This window comes from Hyaena hyaena, unplaced genomic scaffold (genome assembly GCF_003009895.1).
Source record: "Hyaena hyaena isolate Hyena2069 unplaced genomic scaffold, ASM300989v1 scaffold_192, whole genome shotgun sequence".
In the NCBI taxonomy this organism is placed as follows: domain Eukaryota; kingdom Metazoa; phylum Chordata; class Mammalia; order Carnivora; family Hyaenidae; genus Hyaena; species Hyaena hyaena.
Window position 1 is genome coordinate 1,428,022 of NW_024080825.1, and position 27,466 is coordinate 1,455,487.

The 27,466-nt window shown below is 41.3% G+C and overlaps 1 protein-coding gene across 2 annotated transcripts in view; it reads left to right on the forward strand.

The window, feature by feature from the left end:
• Nucleotides 1–27,466, forward strand: part of DIP2B (disco interacting protein 2 homolog B) — a 230,570-nt gene that overhangs the window by 194,542 nt on the left and 8,562 nt on the right. For both annotated transcript variants that reach the window (XM_039241344.1, XM_039241345.1), the window contains exons 23-35: nucleotides 2,396–2,597; nucleotides 8,470–8,579; nucleotides 8,716–8,796; nucleotides 13,186–13,309; nucleotides 14,523–14,644; nucleotides 15,875–15,986; nucleotides 18,159–18,268; nucleotides 18,750–18,880; nucleotides 20,708–20,876; nucleotides 21,882–22,052; nucleotides 23,093–23,154; nucleotides 24,275–24,332; nucleotides 26,368–26,442. In XM_039241344.1, coding sequence (XP_039097275.1) covers nucleotides 2,396–2,597; nucleotides 8,470–8,579; nucleotides 8,716–8,796; nucleotides 13,186–13,309; nucleotides 14,523–14,644; nucleotides 15,875–15,986; nucleotides 18,159–18,268; nucleotides 18,750–18,880; nucleotides 20,708–20,876; nucleotides 21,882–22,052; nucleotides 23,093–23,154; nucleotides 24,275–24,332; nucleotides 26,368–26,442 — 1,527 coding nt within the window. The remainder of the gene's footprint in view (nucleotides 1–2,395; nucleotides 2,598–8,469; nucleotides 8,580–8,715; nucleotides 8,797–13,185; nucleotides 13,310–14,522; nucleotides 14,645–15,874; nucleotides 15,987–18,158; nucleotides 18,269–18,749; nucleotides 18,881–20,707; nucleotides 20,877–21,881; nucleotides 22,053–23,092; nucleotides 23,155–24,274; nucleotides 24,333–26,367; nucleotides 26,443–27,466) is intronic.

Genomic DNA, 27,466 nt, shown 5'->3' on the forward strand with positions numbered 1-27,466 from the left:
TGGTTAAGCGTCCAACTTCAGCTCAGGTCACGATCTCACAGTTCATGGGTTCGAGCCCCGCATCAGGCTCTGTGCTGACAGCCAGCTCAGAGCCTGACGCCTGTTTCGAATTCTGTATCTCCCTCTCTCTCTGACCCTCCCTCCCCTGTTCATGCTGTCTCTCTCTCTCAGAAATAAATAAAACATTAAAAAAAATTTTTTAAGAAATAATGCAAGCCTGAGATGAGTGATAGGGCTAGGTAACTTTTAAGATTTCTTTTTATTCTCGAGATCTGTGGTTCTGAGTTATCAGCTGGCAGAGCATAGGCTATTTGTAGTGAAAAGAATCTGCTGAGGATAGGATGGACAGAAAAGACTATGAAGAGGTGGGACTGGACTGATCTCTGAAAGATGGTAAAGAATCAGACTTGCAAAGAGAATGTTTTTCATATCATTCGTGTTTGCAAACAAACAGAATGCTTATTTTGTTCAGAATAAATTAGGAGGCATAATGGTAGAATGTTGTGATGAATTAGGTATTTTTTCCCTAGGATAGGAAATTCCCCAAGGTATTTCTTATTTTTTCCTTGGAAAGCAATTATAGGAATTACATGCAAAATTACATGCTAATTTACTAATCCAGATTCTTGTAAAAATCATTCAGGCTCTTATTTAGTCGTGAAGTAAGAAAACATTATTTCCCTAGTCTCCTTAGCTTCTCAGCCTAGAGCATTAGAGCTATAGTAGAAAGGTAAGGACACCATATGTTCTGGTAGGTTCAAGCCCAGAGGTTAACTCCAGATCTGTGTATAATATAAACTAAATACCTAACTCAGCACCTTTTAACGAAGGTGGTCAATAGATGACTGGCCAGAGGGTGTATTTGCAGTGTGAAATCTGGACTATATGTAATAACATTTGCTAACTTTCTGTATATTCTGAAATACCAGAGACTTAGGAACCCTGCCAGACTTTCTATTTCCCAGTTGTCTCTGTTGATTAGAGGGATAATCTGAGGAATAGGATGTTCATATTTATTCCTTTGCTCTATTAAATTGTTTTAATACAAGGCCTTGTCTGTCTTTTGTGACTGTTGGTCCATTCTTCTGAGGCTGTATCTCCGTTTCAGAAAGACTTATGGGTGATACAGTAGATAGAGCTCTCTCAGCTAGTACGTTTGGAACCGATATTAATAGTTGGTCAGTTTCATTTTATTATTTTTTTGAGAGGAGTGTGCACAAGCATGCACACGCAAGAGGGAGGGACGGAGGGAGACGGAGAGAGAGAATCCTAAGCAGGCTCCACACCCAGTGTGTTTTAAAAGGTAGTTGAAGCAGAGAATCATAAAAATGAGAAATTCTTCAAGTATTAACTTTTAACCCAAAACATACATATCTGCCTTCATTTGATGCATAGTAGTGTGAGTATGAGTACACCAGTTTGCATTCCTATCAACCTTCCATAAACCACATCAAATTGCATGGTTTTGGTTTCTGTTTTCATTTCCTTTAAGTTAGACTAGAACGTAAGTGTGTGTAAAGGGACTAGAATACATAATCTTTACCTTTTAGAAATAACTTGTGTCTTTCGACAGTAGTGTTTTAGGAGCTTACCTTCAATGAGTTTTTCCAAAGGATAATTCTCTCTGTCCTTTTATGCTCAGTTTTATCAATTGATATAATAGTTAAATTATGTGAACACAAGAACCAAGCACAAGCATAAAAGATGTAGAAGGAAACCAGCTAACGTTAAGCAAGGACACGGGTGCGTGACTGGGAGCAGAGGTGCCCTGAGGGCACCAGTGGCCTCTGGGGTTCAGTGTGCAGTGGCCTCACCTTGTTATTTTGCAGATGAGATTATGGATAACTTGGTGAGCCACTTAAGCAGGGGCCCGCTTACAGTGCTTCTCTCATGTCCATAATAAAAATACTTTGCCTCTATTGAACTGAGCTATGTTGTTTATTAAAAGAACCAAAATGCTTACCTGGCTGGCTGGCTCAGTCAGAGGGGCGTGTGACTCTTGATCTTGGTGTCATGAGTTCGAGCCCCATGTTAAGTGCAGAGAGTACTTAAACTCTTAATTAAATAAGGTAACATAACATAACCAACACAAATTTCTAGGTGTTGGACATTATCATTCAAGAGAGAACATACTGAGGCTTTCAAATCAGCATCTACCTCTTTCCACTTAGATCGTATCTTACCCCCCTTCTGTTGATCTCTGCCATTGCTAAAAGAATTAGCTAACTTTGGGTGTATGAGATTTTAATAATCTAGCAAATTCTAGACCTAGAATGGATTCTAGACCCAGGATGGACAGAAAAGGAAAAATCCTAGAGTAGAATAATGGATTATTTTAGGAGGATGTCAAATGTAAAATTTATCTCACTGAATATTTTTCTTTGTATTTCTCTAGGCAATCGATAGCATTCATCAAGTGGGGGTTTATTGTCTTGCTCTGGTGCCTGCCAATACCTTGCCAAAAACTCCACTAGGAGGGATCCATATATCTCAGACAAAACAGCTCTTTCTGGAGGGATCTCTACATCCTTGCAACATCCTCATGTGCCCACATACATGTGTGACCAATTTGCCAAAACCCCGGCAAAAGCAACCAGGTAATATGCTAGCTTTGAAACCATCACGTTAAAATTAGAACTTCAAGAAGCTGACTTTTTTCAGGGTGATTCTTTCTCTAGAATTGGACTTTACGAAGACTAGTAACACAGGAATAGGATTAGATGACCGAAAGCAGGGAGGATTGAGAACCTGCAGAATGGCCTTCTCTGAGTTTATTCCTGGCTTCCTCTTCTGAATAATTCTCAGTAGTGTGCCTCCATGTCCCCTGGATGTATAAAGTGGGATGTAAAGTGTGGGATCAAGATGATCAAAATCCTACTAGCGAAACTGGAATAGAACAAGTCCTATAAGGGAAGGTTCTGAGGATGGTAAGAATGGCTAGTATTTATTGAGTGCTCACCAAAAGCCAAATACAGGTTGAATATTGGACATACGTGATCCTGAAGTGTTAGCCCCTAGCTATGGAAAATAAAGTTCATAAAAGTTAAGAATTGTGCTCAGAGACATAGAGCTAGTTAATGGCAGAGCTGAGACACCAATTGTGACTCTCAGATCCACACTCTGAATCACTATGTTATACTGCCTTTCTGTTGGTCATCACTTATCTAGAGTCCTCCCTTATTTCTTTTAAGCTTTAGGAGTCTGATTTAGGCCTTTAATACCTCTAGGGAGAAAAATAACTTAATTTTGAAATTTTCTGAATTGTAAGCACAAGATAAATAATGTATTTTGCATTTGCCATATTCCTGTGAATTCAAGATACGGGTAAGTATGTGTGAATTGCTATATGGACACGAGAAAAAAAAAACCAAATAGTCCATTTCACCTTTTTGCCTAATTTCTGAGGTTAAAGGGTAGAGTAGGAGGCTAAAGAAGGAGTAATTGATTGATGGTCAGTCATGTTGAAATACCTGTTCAACCCAACATGAAATCATTACGTTTTTTTGATACTATTTTATTTTAATGGAGAAGTTAATGAAAGGATCCTAGTTTCCTGAATGCCTGAAAACACCTGAGAGCCAAAATGCGGCCTTTACACAATCCGCTGCCACCACCCACTCACCCCCTTGCACGTGCATGCCCACATAGAACAGAGTGTACATCAGCATGTTGGCCTCCAGATGTGTTGAGAAGAGAGAAGGTAGTGCGGAGTTTAGGAACAGAAGGGTAATTAATCATATTTCTGTAAGACAGCTTTTGCTGAAAGGTAAACATGATGTACAGTAATAAAATATAACATAAGCCTCTTACTTTCTAGAACATTTTTATTCTAGATGATTCTAACATTATTAAAATGTTAATATATTCTGCTCTACAATAGTTACTTCAGTCATCTGGTGGCTGAAGGTGATATCACAGCTGTTTATCTAGATATGATTGTCAACTTATCAGCTAGCCTTGTCTTAGTAACCATTAAGTATAGAGCTAAAGTATATATGACATTTACCAGTTTCTGCTTGTGGAAATAAGGTGTGTAGAGGCTGATATTCTGAAGGGGCAGTCAAAATCGACAAGTCTGGATGTAACTCATCAAGAAATGTATAGGAAGTGGCTTCATATTGTCTTCCCAAGTGTCTTCCAGACGCACAGAACACAGCTCCTCCATCTCCCATCCTGGTTTACTGAAGTTCTACGTACATTTGTCGGAAGAGTAAAAGCCCATTTTATTTTTTAAAGTAGTTTTTAATGTGTTAAATAATTTTTTATTTGAAATACAATTAACATAGTATTAGTTTGAAGTGTACAATATAATGATGCATCAATTCTATACATTACTTAGTGTTCATAACAATAAGTATACTCTTAATAGTCAAATCCTATTTTTTAAAATTTTTTAATGTTTATTTTTGAGAGAGAGAAACAGAGCATGTGCAGGGGAGGGGCAGAGAGAGAGACACACACACACAGAGTCTGAAGCAGGCTCCAATCTCTGAGCTGTCAACACATAGCCCAACTGGGGGCTTGAACTCACAAAGCATGAGATCATGACCTGAGCCGAAGGTGGACGCACAACCGACTGAGCCACCCCAGTGCCCCTGTCAAAATTTAAAGAGCATTTATTCTCGGATTCTTTTAACAAAATTTTCACGTCATAGTAGATGCTTAAAAGCTGCTACCTAGAGACATAGTAGATGGTTAAAACATTGCTTTTGCTAGCCAGATTTCAATCAACTTTATTAAATGATAAAATCTACAGAAGAAATTTATTCCTAAGCCCCCATAGGCATGGCATCTGCCTTGTAATGAAAGCACTTAGGTTTGGATCCTGTAGTTTTGCTGTCTGTTGTGATTGCCTGCTGAGATCTCAGTGGGATGCATATGGGTTGAACCAAAGCAGTTTGAAAATCGTGGCATAGATAAGGTGGAGATAATGTGTGGATAACATGAGAGGTTGGGATTTAAAAATACAGGAAAGTGGAGTTGAATAGGAGTGAGGTAAGAGAGGAAAGGAGAAGGAAGATGGCGAAGGTGTTAAGGCAGCCTAGTGACAAGAGCCTCAGTGAGCTGTTGGTTGGAGATATTGTGTGAAGAATGGTAATGTGTTAGGACCAATTCAGGCTGCAAATTTCAGAAAAACCTAACAGCTGCTTTAAAAAACAGGAAGTAAGTTTTTCCTTCTCGAGTAAAAGAAATCCAGAGCTAGGCAGTCTGGGACTTATGCCTCAGTCATTGTGATTCCAGCATCTCATCTTTTTGCTCTGGCAATTGTATCAGTCAACTGTTGTTCTAGATCTGCTGCATAACAAATAACTCTAAAGTTCAGTAGCTTAAAAGAAGCACGTATTTTTCACTCATGGCTCTGCTGAGCTTGGCTGGGATCAACTGGGTTTGGCTTGATTCTAGTTATAGGTTGGGTGCAGAACTGTTCCATGTGTCTCCTCATCATGGGACCAGAAGCTACTGGGCCATTTTTTTCTCCAGGCAGATGGCAAAAGCAAGAAGGCAAGCCAGACGACACAAGCATATTTAAAGCTTCTATTTGTGTCATTTCTCCTGATATGTCGGTGTCCAAAACAAGTCAGACCATGTCCAAAGTCAGTGGAGCAGAGAGGTGTACTCCTGTCATGTAATCACAGCAGAAACAGGAAGGAAAAGAAGGATTATAAGAAAATAATCTGCCACAGCCAACACAACATATCACCTCAGGGCCCACTTAGGCCCCCTGACCTCCAGCCATCATTCTTGCGTTCCAGCTAAGTGGAGGGAAAAAAAGACAAGGAAGGGAATACCCTTCCCTTTAAATGTATTTTCTAGAAATTGCACATATTATCTCCTCTTACATATTAGTCTCCTACACTAAAGAATGTAGTCTTAATTCTAGGCATTTACTTATCTGGCTTAAAACTGGGGGGGGGGGGGTCTGTTACTAAGGAAGAAGAGGAGAATAGATATTGGGATTGATGACTAACAGTTTTGCCACAGGAAATTTACATCATTTTGTGGAAAATATAAGAAGGTGTATTTACAGGTATGGCAGGGTGTCAGCAATTAGCCTTCCAGATGTTACTGCTGTGAGTTATTTTTCACTCTCCGTGATCCTTGACTTAAGAAATGCATGCAGAATGACCTCAAGAAATTGCTGCCGAATTATTTTTGTTGTTTTAAACTACCCTGAAAAATTCACTTTTTTTAAAAAATGTTTTATTTATTTATTATTTCTAGGAGAGAGAGAGAGAGACAGCGTGAGCAGGGGAGGGTCAGAGAGAGAGGGAGTCACAGACTGAAACAGGCTCCAGGCTCTGAGCTGGCAGTCAGCACAGAGCCTGACGCGGGGCTCGAACCCACAAACCGTGAGATCATGACCTAAGCGAAAGTTGGACGCTTAACCGACTAAGCCACCCAGGCACCCCTGAAAAATTCACTTTTAAAAAGTCACACCTTGGGGTACCTGGGTGGCTCAGTAGGTTAAGCGTCTGACTTCAGCTCAGGTAATGATTTCACAGTTCATGAGTTTGAGCCCCACATTGGGAGCTCTGTGCTGACAGCTCAGAGCTTGGAGCCTGCTTCAGATTCTGTGTCTCCCTCTCTCTCGTCCCCTCCCCAGCTTGCGCGCTCGCTGCTCTCTCTCTCTCTCTCTCAAAAATAAGTAAACATTTAAAAATTTTTAAACAAAGGCACACCTTTATATATTTTATAGTCTAATTTCGGGATTGGGTAGCTAACACAGTCAGATATACCGTGAGTCCCTGCCTATATAAAAGACTCTCTTCAATATGATCTATCTGTAACTTGTTAAACAGTTTCTTAGGAAGGAGTTCTGCTGAAAATTGCAGTAGACACTTCGTAGACTAAAATTGTTCAGCACAGTGTTGGAGTACTTTATGCTTCTTGAGGTTTTAATTTAATTTGAAAAAAAAGTTTAACTTTTCATTTTGAAATAATTTCACACTTAAAGTTGCCAGACAGTACAGAGAATTCCCTGACATCCTTTATCCAAACGTCCCCAGATATTTAGAGTATGATTTCAGTGATTTTGTTCCAGCTGTTTCAGTACACTGGGATCAACAGATTTTGGCAATAAAAGCTATTTAATATTAACTCATATGTAGCATTAGCATTATTCAAAACTTAGCTAGTAATAAGTTTTATTATCTTTTAGCCGTCTGCCTAGTTTAATACAGTATAGTCTTCAAGTGACCATCAAGAAAGGCATACAGCATCCTAGCAGCTTTTTGCTGGAGAGAGTTAGTTCTGTCTTTTTATTTGGAAATGTCAAACCTATGAACAGGTTGAAAGAATACCATAGTGAGCACCTATATACACCCTCCTTGCGTCACCAGTTGTTAGCATTGTTTTATGAACTCCTTGAAAATAAATTGCAGATATCATGACACCACACCCCTAAATAGTTCAGTAATGTCATCTCCAAAGGAAAAAAAAAATTCTCCTAAAGTTTTCCTAATCAGCCACAATACCATTATCCTATTCAGAAATTTAACCTTAATATAATGCTATCATCTAATAATATACAGTCGGTATCCAGTTTGTTCACTTGTTTATTATAGCTGATTTTGTAAACTTTAGTATCCAGTCAGGGTCATGAGTTGCATCTGGCTGTCCTTTAACTTAGAAGCTCCTAGCCTTATTTTCTCTTAAAGACATGGTTTTTGAAGAGTTCAGGCCAATTGTCTTACAGAATGTCCCACAATCTGGATGTCATTACTCACTTTTAATAAAGCACTTCTGGGGCACCTGGGTGGCTCAGTTGGTTAAGCGTCCGACTTTGGCTCAGGTCATGATCTCACAGTTTGTGGGTTCGAGCCCCGCATCAGGCTCTGTGCTGACAACTAGCTCAGAGCCTGGGGCATGTTTCAGATTCTATACCTCCCTCTCTCTCTGACTCTCCCCTGCTCATGCTATCTCTCTCTCAGAAAGAAATAAACCGTTAAAAAATTTAAAAAAAATAAAGCACTTCTGAGATTCCTGAAGAACCCACTCTCGGTTCTCATAGGTGGCAGATTTCTTTCCAGACCAGATATTCCTTACTGTTAATTCCACTTTTAGGGTCACACCGTGATTGGAGCTGATGAAACTATCATTAGGAACCAGTGCAACCAACTGGCACCTGAGTGAAAACGCCCTTAGACCCATGTTACAGGAGCTCACCTGCTCCCCTCCAACCCTGCAAATCCTGGTCTTTTCTCTGCTTCTATTTTCTTCTAGCACTTGCTACTACCTGACGCTATTTATTTGTGTATGTACTTATTGGTTGCCTTTCCCCACTGGAGCACAAGCTCTTTGTTTTGCTTGCTACTGTGTTCCTAGAAGAATGCCTAGTGCCTAGAATGCTCAGTCCGTCTGTATTGTTGAGTGAACATTTGAACTAGTTTGGGTGAGTCTAGAGATACTTCAGGACGTTGTAATTTGAATTACCATCTCCAGAGAGTTAATTTTCGCCTTTACTTACAGGTGTAGGCCCTGCTTCTGTGATGGTTGGGAATCTGGTTGCTGGAAAACGCATAGCACAAGCTGCAGGAAGGGATCTTGGGCAAATTGAAGAGAATGACTTAGTGAGGAAGGTAAGGGTTCAGATGTGTTGATTTTTATAAACAAGTCAAGGACAGAACTTCTACTTCAGGTGGTAGACGGAAGATGCATTATCCAGCTTTTACAGAATTACTGACCCTGATTCTTTTTTCTGTTTTACAACTTCAGCACCAATTTCTGGCTGAGATTTTACAGTGGCGAGCCCAGGCAACCCCCGACCATGTGCTCTTCATGCTGTTAAATGCCAAGGTATTAAAATTTCAGTCACATATTTAATCAGATGAATATCGTGGGAGGATCTGAGGCACTCGTGATCTCTTTCATCAGAAAATTTCTATTGTTGTGGCACCTGGGTGACTCAGTCCGTTGGGCGTCCAACTTCGGCTCAGGTCATGATCTCACAGTGCGTGGGTTCGACCGCACGTTGGGCTCTGTGCTGCTGGCTAGCTCAGAGCCTGGAGCCTGTTTCAGATTCTGTCTCCTTTTCTCTCTGACCCTCTCTTGCTCACGCTGTCTCTCTCAGGAATAAATAAAACATTAAAATTTTTTTAAAAAAATTTCTATTGTCAACTCTCAGGAAGGAGTTACTGCTTTCTCCTTGTTTTGACATATGAGGATAAATTGTGCAGTCACTTCGAGTTTGAAATGAGACCTCCTGGAGTGTTATTTAATGCTGGCTCTCCCTGTGTTACAGTCAAGTCACCTTTGTTCAGTTCCAGTAGCAACAGTTGGGCCAGCAGTGCAGCTGATCTGCAGATATATAGGATGCACTGTGTCATGCCATCTTTTATCCAGTTTGACTTTTAATTTTTTACTTCCACCAGGAAGAAAATGACTTTAGAGAAACATTTTCTAAAACCAGGTTATGTTTACAAATGTATTTAAATGATTTATTGCTAACAGAAAAAAAAAAAGTTGACAGTTATTCAAAAGTACATTTAATTCCTACTTTCTAATGGATGGTTCATCAGAATATTATATTTTTAAGTCATACATTCTGTGGGAAGATGCTGATATTCGTTTTATGGCTGAATCAAAGGCTGAAATTACTGTGACCATGGCATATAACATGTCCCACCATCAGGGGGAAGACTGGAGGGCCTATTGAAACCCCCTGGGGAATTGCCCCCTTCTGCCCAGGCCTCCCTAGATTCTGATATATTTTATACAGTTTGTACAGAGATTATGTGGTGATAGGACTTAATAAGGGGGAGTATGCTGTTCATCTTAGTGAAAAATCATAAGAACCATTGCTCTATGACAGAAAACTTTGGGACTTGCTTGCTCTGCCTCTGTGTGAAGTGGGTTTCCCTCCAGTCACATGGATTCCTTAGGGTCCTCATTTTGGTAGGAAGATGTCAATCCTGCCCACCCCCCCACTCCACTTCAACGCTGGGCTACAGGTAAGGCTGTAGCCTTGGAAATCTGTACCCCCGGTATTTGTTAGAAAGCATAAGTTTAAATTTGTTTCTTGCTTAGAGAAATGATATAATTTAGTCCATTTATTCTTCCTCATATTCTAATATTTTACCTTGGATTAGCCCAGACTGTCAGAAAGTTTCATAACCATATCACATTGCTTCCTCATGCCCAGAAAGCTGTTTTCATTGAAGGTTTAGTTTCCTTCTGTACCAGGGACCAAAAAGAAGAATATTGTAAGATGTAAGAAATGGCCTTTAAGAATTTAACCCTGACTTGGGGCGCCTGGGTGGCTTAGTCGGTTAAGCGTCAGACTTTCGCTTAGGTCACCATCTCGCGGTTCGTGGGTTCGAGCCCCGCGTCGGGCTCTGTGCTGACTGCCAGCTCAGAGCCTGGAGCCTGTTTCAGTCTGTGACTCCCTCTCTCTCTGACCCTCCCCTGCTCATACTGTCTCTCTCTCTCTCCTAGAAATAAATAAAACATTAAAAAAAAAAAATTTAAAAAAAAAATAGAATTTAACCCTGACTTTAGCCAAAGGGATATCCATTGTACTATTAAAACCTTAATGTCCAAAATTCTAGCATATAAAATTATGGCATGAAATACTATGCAGCTATTCAAAATACTGTTATAGAAGAATATTTGTGCAGAAAATATTCATAATGTGTAAGTGGAGAAAACAGTTTATGAAAAACTTCAGTAAAATAATCAAGAACCTACTGAAAACCCTGTTCTGGGTTCTGTATATTTCATAGTTCATTTTGAGGTTGAGGACACTGAAGCCGAGAGACTTAAAATAACTTGCATGAAGTCACAGGGCTGGTAAGTGGTAGGAGTAGGAAATTAGCTCTTCATTTGAACCCAAACTGGCTTCTGAGCCCATTTTCTTAACCAATACACTCTACAGTTTCTGGAAGATAGTATAATATGGTAAATTTTTTTGTTAAGGCTGCATGTGAATTTATATGTAACATCTCCTCATTTTTTAAAAACCAGGAAGTATATACACCAAAATGTTAGTAGTGGTTACATCTGACTTATATTTTACTTGTCTGTATTTTCCAGATGGTCTATATTGAACATGTACTATTTTATATTAATGAAATTTTTTTTAAAATTTTTTCTACTGTTTATTTATTTTTGAGAGAGAGAGACAGAGCGCAAGCAGGGGAAGGGCAAGAGAGACACAGAATCTGAAGCAGGCTCCAGGCTCTGAGCTGTCAGCACAGAGCCCTATGTGAGGCTCGAACTCACAAGCTGTGAGATCATGACCTGATCTGGTTGGACGCTCAGTCTACTGAGCCACACAGGCGCCCCTCATGTTAATGAAATTTAAAAGTTATTTTTAAAATAAATAGCTCAGTAAAACTTGTTTTTCTTGTGAGACTTTTTGGCTTATAAAGCTATGATAATTAAGATAGGGTGCTATTAGCAAAATAGGCAGAGAATAATTTAGTTTTATTTAGTGAAGCTGAAGATAAGCATACTCAGTGACCCTGCAATTCCATTTCTAGGTCTGCACCCTACCAAAACTCATATATTTATGCCTGAGGATACATGTATGAGAATGATATTATCCATCAGCAGCAGAATGAATGAATAAATTGTCGTATGTTTATACAGTTAAATGCCACACAGCAACAAAAACGAGTGAGCTACACCATGTCTTGCAGCATAGATGACTCAAGATAATCTTGAGACAGAAACAAAACAGAAAAGTATATGCAGCACAGTTACCTTTATATAAAATCAAATGTTTCTTGGGTAGTAACACTATGGGTAACACTATGAAGAGAGGTTCTTCATAGTGATTTCTTCACTATGAAGAAATCAGTGATTAAGATTAAAAAGTCAAAGCAGTGGTTACATATGGAAGGAAAGAAAGGACTAGACCAGGGAGTTCCTCGGGGGTTCTTTTGCACTGCTGACAGTGATCTTTTTCGTGCCACTCTGGTCCTTACACAGAGGCTTGCTTTGTAATTTTCCATTAAGCTGTACATTCATATTTTGTGCATTTTCATATTTGTGTCTTTTATTTTACACATATAAGGGGTTCCCAAAGCCCAGCTCGGTGGAAGTTGAGTTGACGCTAAGGAATCGGTGAAGACTTGCAGGAGAAATTATTCTCAGCATCAGGAATAGCTGGCCATCTTCTAATCTGCTCATCTTTATTATAGCTAGTAGACTCTGATTCATTGTTCCTGCCTTGTAAACATCTTCGCTATTAGAAAACTCAGAGCCAAGTTTGTGCCATGCACAGCGAATGCACATTGGGCATGTGGCCAGCATTTATTGCCCTGACCCCACTCCTGCCCTCATTCTGCTTTTATGTCCTTTATTTTCCCTCTACTCTTATTTCCTCATTCAAATAAAAAATTACTATGTATTTTTTAATTTACATCCAAGTTAGTTAGCATATAGTGCAACGCTGATTTCAGGAGTAGATTCCTTAATGCCCCTTACTCATTTAGCCCATCCCCCCTCCTACAACCCAACCAGTAACCCTCTATTTGTTCTGCATATTTAAGAGACCCTTGTGTTTTGTCCCCCTCCCTGTTTTTATATTATTTTTGCTTCCCTTCCCTTATGTTCATCTGTTTTGTATCTTGAAGTCCTCATATGAGTGAAGTTACATGATATTTGTCTTTCTCTGACTAATTTCTCTTAGCATAATACTCTCTAGTTCCATTCATGTAGTTGCAAATGGCAAGATATCATTCTTTTGATTGCCGAGTAATACTCCATTGTATATATATACCACATCTTCTTTATCCATTCATCTGTTGATGGACATTTGGACTCTTTCCATACTTTCGCTTTTGTCAATAGTGCTACTATGAACATTGGGGTGCATGTGTCCTTTTGAAACAGCATGCCTGTATCCCTTAAATAAATACTTGGTAGTGCAATTGCCGGGTCATAGGATGGTTCTATTTTTAATTTTTTCCTATGTATTTTTGAAGCTCCCTTAAACAAGAAAGACTATAAATAATATGTTTGAATTAAGCTAATGCTAATACTCCCTAAGTACCTTCAAGCATTGAAAAAGAAAAAATACCACATGTCTTTGGATACTGAGAGAATTTTCATTAGAATTGATAACTTGCTACAGAGAACCTGCCAAGGCACCAGGCTTTCTGATATAGTGTTGAATTGCCTGTGCTTGTCACTATTTTGTTTCCTGAGTTTTGACCCACTTCCACTTTCTTCTGTTTAAAGGGCACTACAGTGTGCACAGCCAGTTGCCTTCAGCTTCATAAGCGAGCAGAGAGGATTGCATCCGTTCTTGGTGATAAGGGGCATCTCAATGCAGGAGACAACGTGGTGTTGCTCTATCCACCTGGTAGGTGTTGGGTTGGTAAACTAGACTTAAGCTCCATTACCAGACTACTACAAAGTGTAAAAAGCAGGAAGGCAGGGCCGCCATCTGTTCCCACACAGGCTTGTGCACTTCCCAGCTCCAGGGGTCCCAGGCACCTAGGCCAACGTAAGAACCAAGCCTCCCCCGGTGGAGCTGTGCAGCGCCGGGGCTCTGCTGGGCCTGCGTCTGCTGTGTTTGCTGTTGTACTTCCACTGTCTAGCCTACTTCCTGGCGCTATGGTAAATATCAAATGAATACATGAAGACTTTCTGACTTTTGGAAACCCTCAAAAGAAGTGCTCTGTTTCCAGGAGCATTTAGGAATGGAACCATTTCACCCAGTTCCTGAAGAATATTGTGTGCAAACTCTTTTTTACTTTGCAACAGTTCTTTATATCCTGATGGTCAGTATTCCTCAGTTATTGCTGCTTTCATCTTCTGTGCTCTAATTTAACGTAATAATGTCCTCACAGTAAGAGGGACTCGGAATTATTTGATAACAGTTTGGGATAAATATTCAAAATGTTGGGTGAAATATTTGAGTTGTTCGTTTCTTTATTCTTCTGTCACTTACCCCACTCATCCATCTGGCCTTCCCTTCTCTTCTCTCCCTCAGTTCATTCTGTTCTGGATTCTTACTATGCTATTTTATTGACACTGATGACAAGCTTTCTTAAAAGGTCATCTGATAACAGATCCCTGCTCTGGAGTTCCTGTGAGATTGTCTTCCATCTACCAGCGAATGACATGGTGATGGACCAGAGTACTTCCGGAGGAGGGGCCCCTCTGCATGTCCTCATAGTGCAGTCTTCAGATTGAGTCCCATTTTGCCTCCCTCAAAGTTGCACTCACTGTAACTACTCACTCAGAGGAACTACTCACTTAGCAGTTACTTCTGCTAAGTAATATCAGATATAATGCTATCAAAATACCTTCCTCAGATGTCTTTCAAGAGTTTTCTTATGACTTCCTTTCTTCTAAATTATTCTTAGCTTCTCTGTATGTTCGAAATTGTTTCATATACTTCCTTCTTTACACTCAATTCCTTCTTGATTTAAAAACTGTCTTCTGCTGTTATCTATGTGAAATTATGATCTGAATAAACTGTCTCGCACATAATTTCATAAGTTGGTTTTGGAAGATCTGCCTTGTAGTTTCTCGGTGAGAGGGGGCAGCCTAGTGTCTCTGTCTTGCAGGCATCGAGCTGATAGCTGCATTCTATGGCTGCCTGTATGCGGGATGCATACCTGTGACGGTCCGGCCTCCTCACGCTCAGAACCTTACTGCCACGTTGCCCACTGTCCGCATGATTGTTGATGTAAGTACCAAGCGTATCGTGCCTTGTCCTCATCTTATAAAATCAAGTTGATAATTAAGGATCATTGCTAATTTTCCAGAGTTGTTTGGTTGGAAAGTCAAATCTGTCTCCCAAAAATCACTTCATTTATCTGACCAAAATGACTAGCGTTATTTCAGTGAAGGAATGTGGAAAGTGGTCATTGGTGCGGTACAGAATTATGTTGTTATGAACGTTAAGGAGGAAGCTGTCATTAGTAATTCTCCATAAAAGTTGTTTTTTTCCTCCCGTAATCTTAAAAATGTTCTCATTTTTTCTGTACAAGGTAATTTCATATGCCATAAATGTATATGGATCATTTTTATTTTGGTTAATTATATAAATTCACTTGGTATAGTATTAAAGGTATCCAGGGCTTGCCCTGGAGACGACAGAAGTTTCTAGAGGCTATGAGAATTGAAGGAATTAACATAAATCTGTATTGCATTATGTTGTAATTCACATTTCAGCAAAGAGACAGAATTCTAATTTGTGTAACATTTGTTTCTCTAAGAACTGCTGCTCTGTCAGCAACTGGAACGAGCAGTATAAAAGCCCATGTTCACCACAGATGATTTTATTACAGAACCCACAAAATGCCCTCCTTGCATTCTGCAAAGTAGGCCAGAGCCGCAGGGAGGGCAGTTTCCTTCTGTTGGCAGTTTATAGGGAAGTTGGTCACTTTGCGTTTTCTTGTGTAGGTGTGAAGGAGAGCCTCATTTCTGTGACATCTCTGCATCCCTCAATTTCGGGATATGTTCTAGGTCTGGTAAATTCCACCATTCAGTAGACTGCGGCAAACACAAACTCCTGCAGAGATGATCCTCTGGCTCCTCTTCGTTCCCTGAGCCATACAAAATCCATGTTTTTACTTTATTATAGTCTTCATGAAATCAGTAGATGTTTGGATCCATACTGAGATTATTATAACAATGAAGTATTTGAGAATCACTGTTGTAAACAATAACTGTTGTTGTGAACAAGTCCATCCTTCTGAGACAATTCAGCATTACACATTTCCAGAAGGATAAATGTAAGGGAAACACCAAGATCCATTGTACTATTGTGTGTCCTCTGAAAAACGAGTAACTGTCCCGCCCAGTATGGTGTGCTTTTTAATCCAGTGTGCGTTGCTTTTAGCAGTGGTGAGAGCCTGTGGCGCCACATGGGGGCTAAGCCTCCTGGTGCTGATTTCCGTCATTGGTTTTCTAGGTCAGCAAAGCAGCCTGCATTCTCACCACACAGACCCTAATGAGGTTACTGAGGTCCCGAGAGGCGGCGGCAGCTGTGGATGTGAAAACCTGGCCAACCATCATTGACACAGGTGAAAGGGAGATTGCCTCAGAGCGGTCGAAGGAGCAAGAACACTCACTCCCTGAGATTTCCTAAATTCTGATCCCAAAGGTGTTCCCACAGTTCTTAGGTTGCAACACATTCCACCTGCTGAGACAGAGGCAAAACTTCATGTCCTGTTCACTTGCATTCCCAAAGGCCTGGATGCTACAACACAGATCCAAAGACGCAGATCACAGTATGCTATGAGCTCTTGAGACAGAAAGTGTCTTGCTCTTACTCTTGGCATCCTCAAATGGTGCTTAGGTCTTTATGCAGAATGTAACCCTGTACATATGTAAGGCCGTATAAAGTCTTGAGACGATCTGATCCTTGACTTCCAGGTGTGACACAGTTAAAACAGCATTGGACCAGGAGTCAGGAGACCTGCTTCTAGTTCAAGCCTCAGGGCTTACTTTCTATATAACCTTGTATGAGATTACCCTTTCCTAAAATGTCACCTACTTTATCTGACTCACATATTTATTGAGAATATCCAGTGCAACATAATATGAAAGTTCTTTAAAAACCATGAAGGGCATGAATTTTAGATGGTATTCATGCTAAAATAGCAGGTGGGGAGAAGACATGGCGATATCTGGAGAATGGTGGTAGGGGGAAGAGGAGAATGGGCTTTGGAGTCGAGTGAGCAATATTTAAATCCTGACCACTCTTACTCTCTGCGTTTCCCCACTAACTTGGGCAAAACTGTATCAAGTGGTAGTCAGGATAACCACTTCATGGAGTTGTAGAGATTAAGTGACATAACAGAGAACACCTCGCATGTAATCATAATAATAACATCTTTTTTTGAGCCCTGGCTATGTGCCAGTCATCTAACATACATCACTTTGTTTTATCCTTATACCAACCCTATTAGATAGGTGTGAGTTTTATCTCATTTTACAGATAGGAAAACTTAGGCACAGAGAGGTTAAATAAGGAGCAGAACTAAAATTCAAACCCATTCGATTTGGCTCCATTCCCAGCCTCTTCCCCATTAGTTTCCCCTCTGCCTGTTTTCAGTAAGTAGCACATGGTCTCCATCTCATGAACCAGGAACACTTATGTGGGTTTAAATGAAGGGATGGGCATGTATTTGTGATTATTGTTTGCCAGATGCTGACCTAGAGATTTTTGCATTTGTTACTTAAGGACATAAGCACAGTTGTATATAATATATAACACAAATGGACTGTGTTGGTGTTACTGATGTGGAAAGATCTCCTGTGGTTATTGCACATTTTAGGAAGACTTGAACTGTGGGCTGTGATACAGACAACAGGAAGTTTTCTTTAGGAACATGAGTGACCCTACCCTATACACAAGTAGGTTGAAGGTGATAAAAGTCTTTGGTTTGACTAGAGATGGGTGCCCGATGACATAGAGATTTAAAAGTCAGTCAATTGTTTCTTGATCCAGAAAGCCACAGGAGCCATTAAAGAGGTATAGTTGGGGCCAGAGATGACCTTGACAGCCTTGGTTTTGACAACGCTGTACAAAACAAATTTGCGAGGAAGGGAGAGGTATATAAATAAATGAGCAAAGAAAAGTAATTCCCTAATTCTAGGTCACCCTTCAAAATCTACCACGTTAACTTGGGGGGAAAAAAAACACAACTTTTACAGCATCCATGATTAACAGAGTATATAGTAATCTATAAATAATGAACTTTAACTTTTTTTGAGTTGTTTTAAAAGTGCTTTATGTGAATTAACTTCCTAACAATTTCTATGAAAGTAGGTATTATTCCCATTTTAGAGATAAGGAAACAGACACAAAGGTTAAATAACTCCAAAGTCACATTGCTGGTAAATGGTAGAGCTGGGATTTGAACACCAGTGATTTGCTTTCTTAGTTCATGTTTTCTACTGCTGTGTTACATCATCCCTCACTAGCCTTCTAGTAAATACATTTACCTGATGTAGATTTGCTTGTTTATATTACCCAGTGGTGTCCTCAACTTCACCCACTTCTAGGAGTGACACCCTGAGCTGTTTGGTTAAATACGAGAAGCTGAAGCCTTAGCACATCCCATAAACTTCACCTGTCCATAGCAGTGCCGTAGAAAATCAGTTGAAGAGCATTGATTTTCATGTTCCAGTGTGAAACATTTCAGGTTCCAGTCTGATTGACATCAGGTTTTTTTTTCTTTTCATTGCAGATGACTTACCCAGGAAAAGGTTACCTCAGCTGTATAAACCACCCACTCCTGAGATGTTGGCATATCTTGATTTTAGTGTCTCCACAACCGGCATGCTTACAGGAGTGAAGGTAGAGAACTCCAAATATACTTACTCACTCTCTGGATGCTGGTAAAATGCCAGGGCTGCAAAAAATAGAAATGACCACTGCCCCAGAGACTTCAGATGTGGAGGCCAACTGGTTGTACCAGAGACCAGTAGGCGGAGGATCAAAGGTCCCTGCTATATTTAAATAAAAGCATTGGCTCTTCCGGAATAAGTTATCCCAAGGAATTTGTGTTACGAAGTGTTCTAAACCTGGCCTAGAAGCTAATGGATCATAAGAGTCACATTTAAAGCCAGTATGAAGCCTTAGATTCATATTTCATAGAACTCAGTATTGACTAATGAACACGAATATGCTAGACTTAGATAGGCTTTTTGAAACAATGAAAAATATACGTCATTTTGAGGAGTTTGGGGGAAATTGAAATTTTTCAAAACTCTCATTAGAGATTTTTTCTGCCTGTGGGATGCCAGTTCCATCCTGTTCCATGTTCCCTACTTTCCAGATGTCCCACTCTGCAGTCAACGCTCTTTGTAGAGCCGTCAAGCTCCAGTGTGAGTTGTATTCTTCTCGGCAGATCGCCATCTGCCTTGACCCGTACTGTGGACTTGGCTTTGCACTCTGGTGTCTCTGCAGGTAGGAATGGAAGAGCAAAGAAGGAATGAGTGGGGATGTCTTTGGGGCTATTACCATCTCATCCTTCCCTTTGCTCCCTTAATTTGGTAATGTTCCAATAAAATGCTGATGATTCCAGAATGGGTGCACCTAATAGGATCTCCGAAGTTCATTTACTTTTGTTTATAGTCCCTTTTATTTCTTGTCTGTTAGTTTTATGCCTTTTGTATGTCAGTGATCTTATTACGTGCCCTCTGCTCCATCCTGTAATCCTCATTGTAGAAGCAGAGCCAAGTAGAAGGGTGATACTTGGGTGAAATATGTCATCCTTTGACAGCCAGAACGCACCCCCTAGGTTTGGTAGGAAGGAATTTAATGAGATTGGATGACAACGTGTGGCTGGAAAGTGGCATGCCTGTCCTGGGCAGATTGTGTCTTATGGAATCGCAGATCCCCACTCCTCCCAGGGAACCTTACCTTAGCCCTGCATTTTCACCTCCCAGGCGGACATCTCCATGCATGCTTCAGAGACCTGCAACTTGGCATTCTTGTGTGTCCCCATCTTTGTTAGGATGGGACCATTCACCTTAGGGGCACCTAGATAATGCCCACTAGGAACGTGGGCATTATATCTTCAACTATATGTCTCACATCGAGTGAAGTGTCATGTCCTTTGTGGCTCAGCTGTTCTTAAACCTATCCATACATAAGAATCACCTTGAGGCCTTTAAAAAAGCAAATTAACGGGCCTTCCCTAGACTTACTAACTTAGATCTCAAGAGGTACCAGCCAGTATTTATAAAATACAGGATTCTTGGGCTCTTCAGGATTCTGATATATACACAGGTTTAAGAAGTTGAGGATTCATGGCAGTAAATTATACATATAATATGTGACTCTCTCATTCCTTTCCTTTTATCCTGGCTGCACTGTCAGGATTCAAGCCCTCATCAGCTCCCACTTCCAAAACTGTCTCTCTGTCATCAGTGTCTGTGTCTCCAGTCCCTCTCCATGGTGCTAATTTTGCCCCAGCTTAAAACTGCAGTGACTGCACACTGGGTAAAGTCTAAACTCCTTCATGTAATAATTATTACTCTTTCACAATTTGGCCCCAACCCTTCTCCCCAAACTTCTCACCACTCCATCATGCATCCTAGGCTATAGGATTTCATACCAGGGTGCTATTTCTGATGACTTTATTTTTAATTTTTTTAATGTTTTATTTATTTCTGAGAGAGAGAGACAATGTGAGCAGGGGAGGGTCAGAGAGAGAGGGAGATACAGAATCTGAAGCAAGCTCCAGGCTCTGAGCTGGCAGTCAGCACAGAGCCTGACATGGGGCTCAAACCCACGAACCGTGAGATCATGACCTGAGCCGAAGTCAGACGCTTAACCGACTGAGCCACTCAGGTGCCCCTCTGATGACTTTAAACACACCATATACATTATGCTTCTTTCCTTTGCATATGCTGTTCCTCTGCCTGGAATGCTTTCACCATCACCGCCCCCCCATTTCCTCCAGCCACTATCAGATTCCTGCTCATTCTTCAAGCCCTAGCTCAAGTGACACCTACTCAATGAAACACTTCCTGATTTGAATGACTTGCTCTTTATTTTATGATCTTCACATCTCAGTTACTGTATATACTGCATGTATGTCTGCTTTATTTTAGTTATTGTGTCTTGCAAGGTGGATAGGAACAAGGTTGACTCTTCAACCTTTATATCTAATATGACCCTACACTGCCCTTCATACTCAATAAATATTTGCTGAATGGATGGTGTTCTAAAACATCAAGATATCTAGGATAAATTTATAATGTCAGCTCTTGCCTTTTTTCATTGCAGTGTCTATTCAGGTCACCAGTCCATCTTAATTCCTCCTATGGAGTTAGAAAACAACCTTTTCCTCTGGCTCTCCACTGTCAACCAGTACAAAATAAGGGACACTTTTTGCTCCTATTCAGTAATGGAGCTCTGCACCAAAGGGCTTGGAAACCAAGTGGAGGTGCTAAAGGTAAGAAGCAACTACAGGTAGCCAGTCCAGAGAGGTTTTAAAGAAATGGGCCAGGCATGATGATACCCAAGTAGAGGTTGACAGGCATATCTGCCCGTTTTTTGCTAGCCAGTCAACATTTTGTCAACCTCAGGAAGTTTATTTGTAACGTAATGCACTCTTTCAAAGTTGAATCTTAGTCTTCCTTTGTGGAGAAGAAGGTGAAATGAGTTGGGAGGCTGAATGGAAATGACTTCATGTAAAGGTGACCTCCAATAGGACTTTTTCCAAAAGAATTTGCAACCTCAGAATATTGGAAATTGGAGACTGCCCCAGAGATGAGGGTCAGCTCATTTATGTTTGTATCCAGGGATGACACCTGTGACCAGCATATGAGAGAGTCAGAAAACACTGACTTTTATTTAATAGAGAATTATGGCCCTAAGAAGGAAAAAAAGAGATAAGATTTGGAGCTCCTGGGTGGCTCAGGTGGTTAAGTATCCAACTTTCGCTCAGGTCACAATTTCACAATTCATGAGTGTGAGCCCTGTGTCGGGCTCTGTGTTGACGACTCAGAGCCTGGAGCCTGCTTGGGATTCTGTGTCTCCATCTCTCTCTGCCCCCTCTTGCTTACGCTCTGCCTCTCTCTCTCTCTCAAAAATAAACATTGAGAGAGAAGATTTGGTCTCTAGTGTGCTAGGTTTCTTTTTCTCTCAGTCCCCTCTCTCCCTTTTGAAATAAGGAGACATCTAAAGTATAGAAAGGGGAGGTGGAAAAATGAATTGCTGAAGAACATTAGATTCTTAAATAAAAGCGGAAAGAACTAGAGAATGAACAGATTTACCAGTGGGTAGTGATTTTAGTGGAATGCCTTGGCATTTCTAAAAATTTTTGTCTTTTTTCTGGGTGTGAGAAGACACAGTTCCTTGAGTTTCCCTGACCTACGAGATAGAGCAATGGCCCTACCTATTCAGTTCTTTCTATGATCCTACTAACTTGAGCTCCTGTGCCATTGGTGTCTTACAGACCAGAGGAATCAACCTGTCCTGCATCCGCACGTGTGTGGTTGTGGCCGAGGAGCGGCCCCGCATTGCTCTCCAGCAGTCCTTCTCCAAGCTCTTCAAAGACATTGGTCTGTCGCCTCGGGCTGTCAGCACCACGTTTGGATCAAGAGTCAACGTAGCGATATGTTTACAGGTGACTATCATGAAATCTTGCTTGATAACAAATAGAGATGTGTGTGGTGCCCCACGGCCGAGGCTGCAAAGCCAGACAGCCTGGCATGGGCCCCATTACACTTAATTGCTCTGGGACTGCAAGCTTGTCATTTGGATTTCACCCTGCCTTGTTTGCTCACCTGTAGGATGAAGGTAACAGCACTGTTCTTCACAGGGGTCATTCTGTAGACTCGCTGAGTTGCTAGGTGCACACGCTTGGCGCCTTGCTTGGCCGCTGAGCACCAGTGTAAATGTTTACTCTAGTAGTTTCATGACACGGGATGATCAATCAAGAAGATTTTTGAGTCCCACTTGAATTTTATTAATATCTTACCTTCTGTTTTTCTGTGTCCTCCTTTTTTAAAAAAAAAACAAAAAACAAGGAAGCAGAAATAAGCCTGTATTCTTTCCTTCAGCCAGGTGGCAACTTTGCCGTGTTACTCTTGGTGGCTAAAGAACAGAAAAGAACTAAGTCTGATTTTATTTAGCTTGGAGGCTAATATGGTAAATATAGGCCTGGACAGGAGTGAGAGTGAAGGCAGGTGGCCTACGTGGGTGGGTGTTTTCAGGGCTTCTGTGACTACAGGCAAGTGACTTTCAAGTAGCCTTATGATGATTTCACCCTGGAGCCCCAGCACAGGCATTTGCTGTCCGCTCGGGCCACTTTTAGCTTTGAAAGTCGCGTGGGTGCTGGCCTGTCTCATCTCTGCCTTGAGTCCACAGATGAGGCTCCTCCTCAGCCTGGTAACCTGTCAGGGCTGCTCCAGGCCCTGGGACCAGGCCCGTGGCCTCCTCTCTCAGGGGAGGGAGGGACAGAAACACGAGGCCACGAGTCTCTTTCAGGCGTTGACTGCAAACCTGCCTCCTCTGGTTGAGGAGAGAGTGAGCTTTCAAAATAGGGTTTTTCATGTAAATGGCTAAATTATGTTTCTTGATTTGAGAATGTGAAATATGGAAATATAATTCACTACAATTCATTTAAATTTTAAATAAACAATACATTGGTTTATTTTTCTGTAGGGAACCTCAGGGCCTGATCCAACTACTGTGTATGTAGATCTGAAATCCTTGAGACATGACAGGTACAGTACATTTATTACACTTACTCCCTAGTTGAGCCTTTTTTTTTTTTTAAGTTTGTTTATTTTGAGAGAGACAGAAACATCTCTAGTGGGGGAAAGGCACAGAGAGAGGGGTGGGGGGAGAGAGAGAGAGAAAAAGAATCAGAGAGAGAATCCCAAGCAGGTTCCACGCTGTCAGCGCAGAGCCTGACGCGGGCCTCAAACTCACAAACCGTGTGATCATGACCTGAGCTGAAACCAAGAGTCAGACGCCCAGCCGACTGAGCCACCCAGGTACCCCTCTGTTTGCGCTTCTAAGCATAAAAAATTCTGAGCCTCAGGAAAGCCAGCACTTTCCCTCATTCCTTTTGTTTGTATCTTCCAGGAAGGGATGGGAAGAGGGAAGGAATCCGTTTTTATTAACACCTAATTAAGATTTATGTTTGTAAGAAGAAAGCTTCATCACAGTTGCTGCGCTCTTCTTTAATATTTAAGTGTAATACTTTGTTCCTGTCTGTGTAAAAATATTTTGTGACATTGATATAAATTAAAATGGATAGACCTTTTCCTCTGGGAGTTTACAAATAAAAGATGGACCAGACAAGATAAATGAGGCAGAGTGGGGTTTTTGAAACAACACTTTATCCAAACCCCGGGAATAAAAGCCGCCTTCCTCATCAGCTTACCAGCTTTTTCCCAAGTCCCACTGACTTTGGCTGTGCTCACTGATGTCCTCGTGGCCCTGACCCAGTCTGTGCAGATATATCATCTCTCCAGTGCAGCGCTCCTCAGCCTGGGGAGATTTTGCCCTCCAGAGGACATTTGACAATGGAGCCGTTTTGGGTTGTCACAACAAGGGGGTTGCTACTGACATCTAGTGGGTAGAGGCCTGGGAGATTGCTAACCATCCTCTAATGCACAAGATAGCCCCTCACAAAAAATTAGAACAGAACATTCTCTGACCCAAAATGTTAGTACCGAGTTTGAGAAACTGTTCTCGCATAAGGAGGAGAGACAAAGTAGAGGTCTCAGGAGGGCAGTGTGTCGAGTACAAGCTGTAGCAGATGTGGTGCAGCCGTTTTCTTAAAGGTACATACATATATAATAAATAATTTGTAAATGAAATATTATTCTTCTACAGGGTTCGTCTTGTGGAAAGGGGTGCCCCTCAGAGTTTGCTCCTCTCAGAGTCTGGAAAGGTACTTTGTTCTGTTAACCACTGGAAGGTGGTCTGCTGGGGGGAATGGTTCATTTTAAAGAACACTAAAGCTATGTAATATATTAGTACCCAGGGCAAAACTTAATTGAAGTCTGGAGATAATTCCATAATTTTAACTCTGCTAATACTCTGACATTCATATGGGTACATAGATATGAAGAATTCTAGGTTCAGACTTTAATTTCCACAGATGTCTTTGAATCCAATGGATGTGTTCTTCTTATTTGACAAATCAGTAAAATTCAGCATTCATTGTATTCAAGGTGGAGGGATGAACAACACTTAAAGAGGCAATTTTATTTTTATAAATATTACAAGGAGAAAAATAGAGGGGAGTAATGAGGTGTGGTTGAGGATCAGAGAAGACATACATGTCTTTAAAATTGAGAGAGAAATCAAAATGAGGAAGAGATTACATATCTATAGAGTGAGTGTCTACGGGGATAAGATTTCTTGGATTAGAGTGTGGCTTTAAAATGTTCAAGGGGAGACAGTTATTGTCTTAGTCCATTTGGGCCACTGTCACAGAACACCATAGACTGAGTGGCATATAAATAACAGAAATGTACTTCTCACAGTTCTGGGGCCTGGGAAGTCCAGGATCAAGCACCAGCAGATTCTGGTGAAGGAGTTTTGGTTGATAGGTGGCCGTCCTTACTGTATTCTCACATGGGAGGAGGCCCCGGCGCCTGATACCATCACACTGGGGATTTGGGTAGATTACATGCAACATAGGAATTTTGAAGGGACACAGCATTAAGCCTGGAGCAGTTCTGAACAATTTACTAAGGGTGATAGGACATCAGCATAAGCTATCCAGTTTCTCCTTTTTTTTTTTTTTTTAATGTTTTTAATGTTTATTTATTTTTGAGAGAGAGAATGTGAGCAGGCAAGGGGGAGAGAGAGAGGGAGACACAGAATCCGAGGCAGGCTCCAGGCTCTGAGGTGTCAGCACAGAGCTCAGTCCAGGGCTCAAACCCACGAACCGCAAGATCATGACCTGTGCTGAGGTCAGATGCTTAACCGACTGAGCCACCAGGTGCCCCAAGTTTCTCATCCCTTTGAAGAGATAGTGATGGTGCCTCAGAATCCCTTCTAGTAACTCTGAACGGCAGAGGGGGTAATTATAAAGAAACAGGGATCCTGATGAACCTATCAAGCAGCAGATCAAGCCCAAGAGATGCTCACTCCAGTTTCTCTCTTCCGTTTAAACTCTTTGGAGTGGAGTTGGGTTGATCCTAGCATCTGGTCAGATCTCCATCTGCCTCAGCTAGTGGTTGGGAGCCTTAGAACGTTTCGCACAGCACCTGGCCCAGACCAGCGCGAATGATCTGCTCTCTTCCTTCCTTGAGGTCTTAGGTGTATGAGCTCATATAATCGTTGTAGCACTTCTCAACTAACCTCATACTCCAGAAACCCAAGATGAAAAAGGAGTTTAAGGGACAGAATATGGGTAACCAGAGAAGCCGTGAGCCATTCTCACAGCCAACCCTGTTCTTCCTTTTCTGTCCTGAGGGAGATCCCCACCATGTGATGTCTTTCATGATCCCAGGGACAGGATCCGTTCTTCTGCTAAGCTGCCACCGTCCTCTCTTGTTCTTCAAGTTCCTGTAACTAGCTTTTGCTGTAGATTAGAGCCAAGCCTCTTGGGCAATCCCTCCCGGCTGCCCTTTCTGCTCTAAGGAGTTTTACGGTGGTCACGCCAGTGAATGGGATGGATCATGAGAAAGAGCAGTCACAGGATTCCAGATCCTTACTGTTATGGTTCTGGGCTGCAGTTTTTCATCCCTTTGAAGAGAAGGTAGACTGGTTGGTTCCCTGGTTCATTTTTGAGGGTGAATCTTATTATATCTCTGGTCTCCACTGAGAATGGTCCAGGGAGCATCACCTCAGTTAGCTCCTGCCTTTGTGCACTCGCTCACCTCTCTAGAGGAGGGGTGGGGGGTGGGGGGTGACTGCATTTCCTAGGGGTCACTAGATTTCATTTAGTGTTTGTGTTTCCCTTTGATTCTCAGATTTTACCTGGAGTGAAAGTGGTTATTGTTAATCCCGAGACCAAAGGACCTGTAGGAGACTCTCACCTTGGAGAGGTATGTGTCGTTTTATCTTTACTCTGAAAAGTCAGCAGTAAAGACTTGAGGGTTCATGTTCCAGAAATCAGTGAAACTGTGAATTTAGCTTTTCCTCCACTGTGAATTTTCATCTTTTAAAAAAGTTTCAATCTTTCTCCGTAAGGCTCGAGACTAAAAAGTGGGAGGTTGAGACCAGGATGCAGAGAAGATATAGGCATCCAGATTAGAACTGGTCTCAGGTTTATCCACTGACATTCCCTTAGCTGAAAAGGAAAATAGGCAAATCCTATCTGTTCTCACCCTTTAAGGAGTAGAACTGAAAGGAGCCACAAACACTAAATTTTTTTTAATTCATGGAAATTTTTTAAAGTTTATTCATTTATTTTGAGAGAGAGCGAGAGAGCATGAGTGGAGGAGGAGCAGAGAGAGAAGGAGGGAGAGAGAGAATCCCCAGCAGGCTCCATTCTATTTGTGCAGAGCCTCACAAACCATCTCACAAACCGTGAGATCATAACCTGAGCCAAAACCAAAGTCGGATGCCTCACCCACTGAGCCACCCAGGCACCCCTAACATTCATTGAAATGTTATATTCTATTCTAAAATGTATCCATGTTTGCACTAGTATAAAGACATTTTTTAAAAAACATATTTTGTAAGACTTCGTTGTTCTTCCCTCACGTATCCGAGGGGCACTGATGTTGCCTCCCGCAGTTTACTGGGCAGAGCGTTGGAGGTGCAGGAGCCAGATGGCCTGGGCTCTGCCAGCTACCAGCTTCTAATTGCTGAGCAAGCTACCTAATCTCTCTGGGCCTCAGTTCTCTCATCCATAAATCACAATTGCACCTACTTCACATACCTCATGAAATTGTGTGGCAGTTAAATATATCAGTACCTATATCTGTAATGCACATGGAACAGTGCCTGTCACATAATGGGTTCTCAGTAAATACTAGTAGTACTATCATTTTTAGCTATTGCTGTGTTTACGTTGTAAATTCAAATACTCCGTAGTGTTTTCCTGAGGGCATTATACCTGAGTTT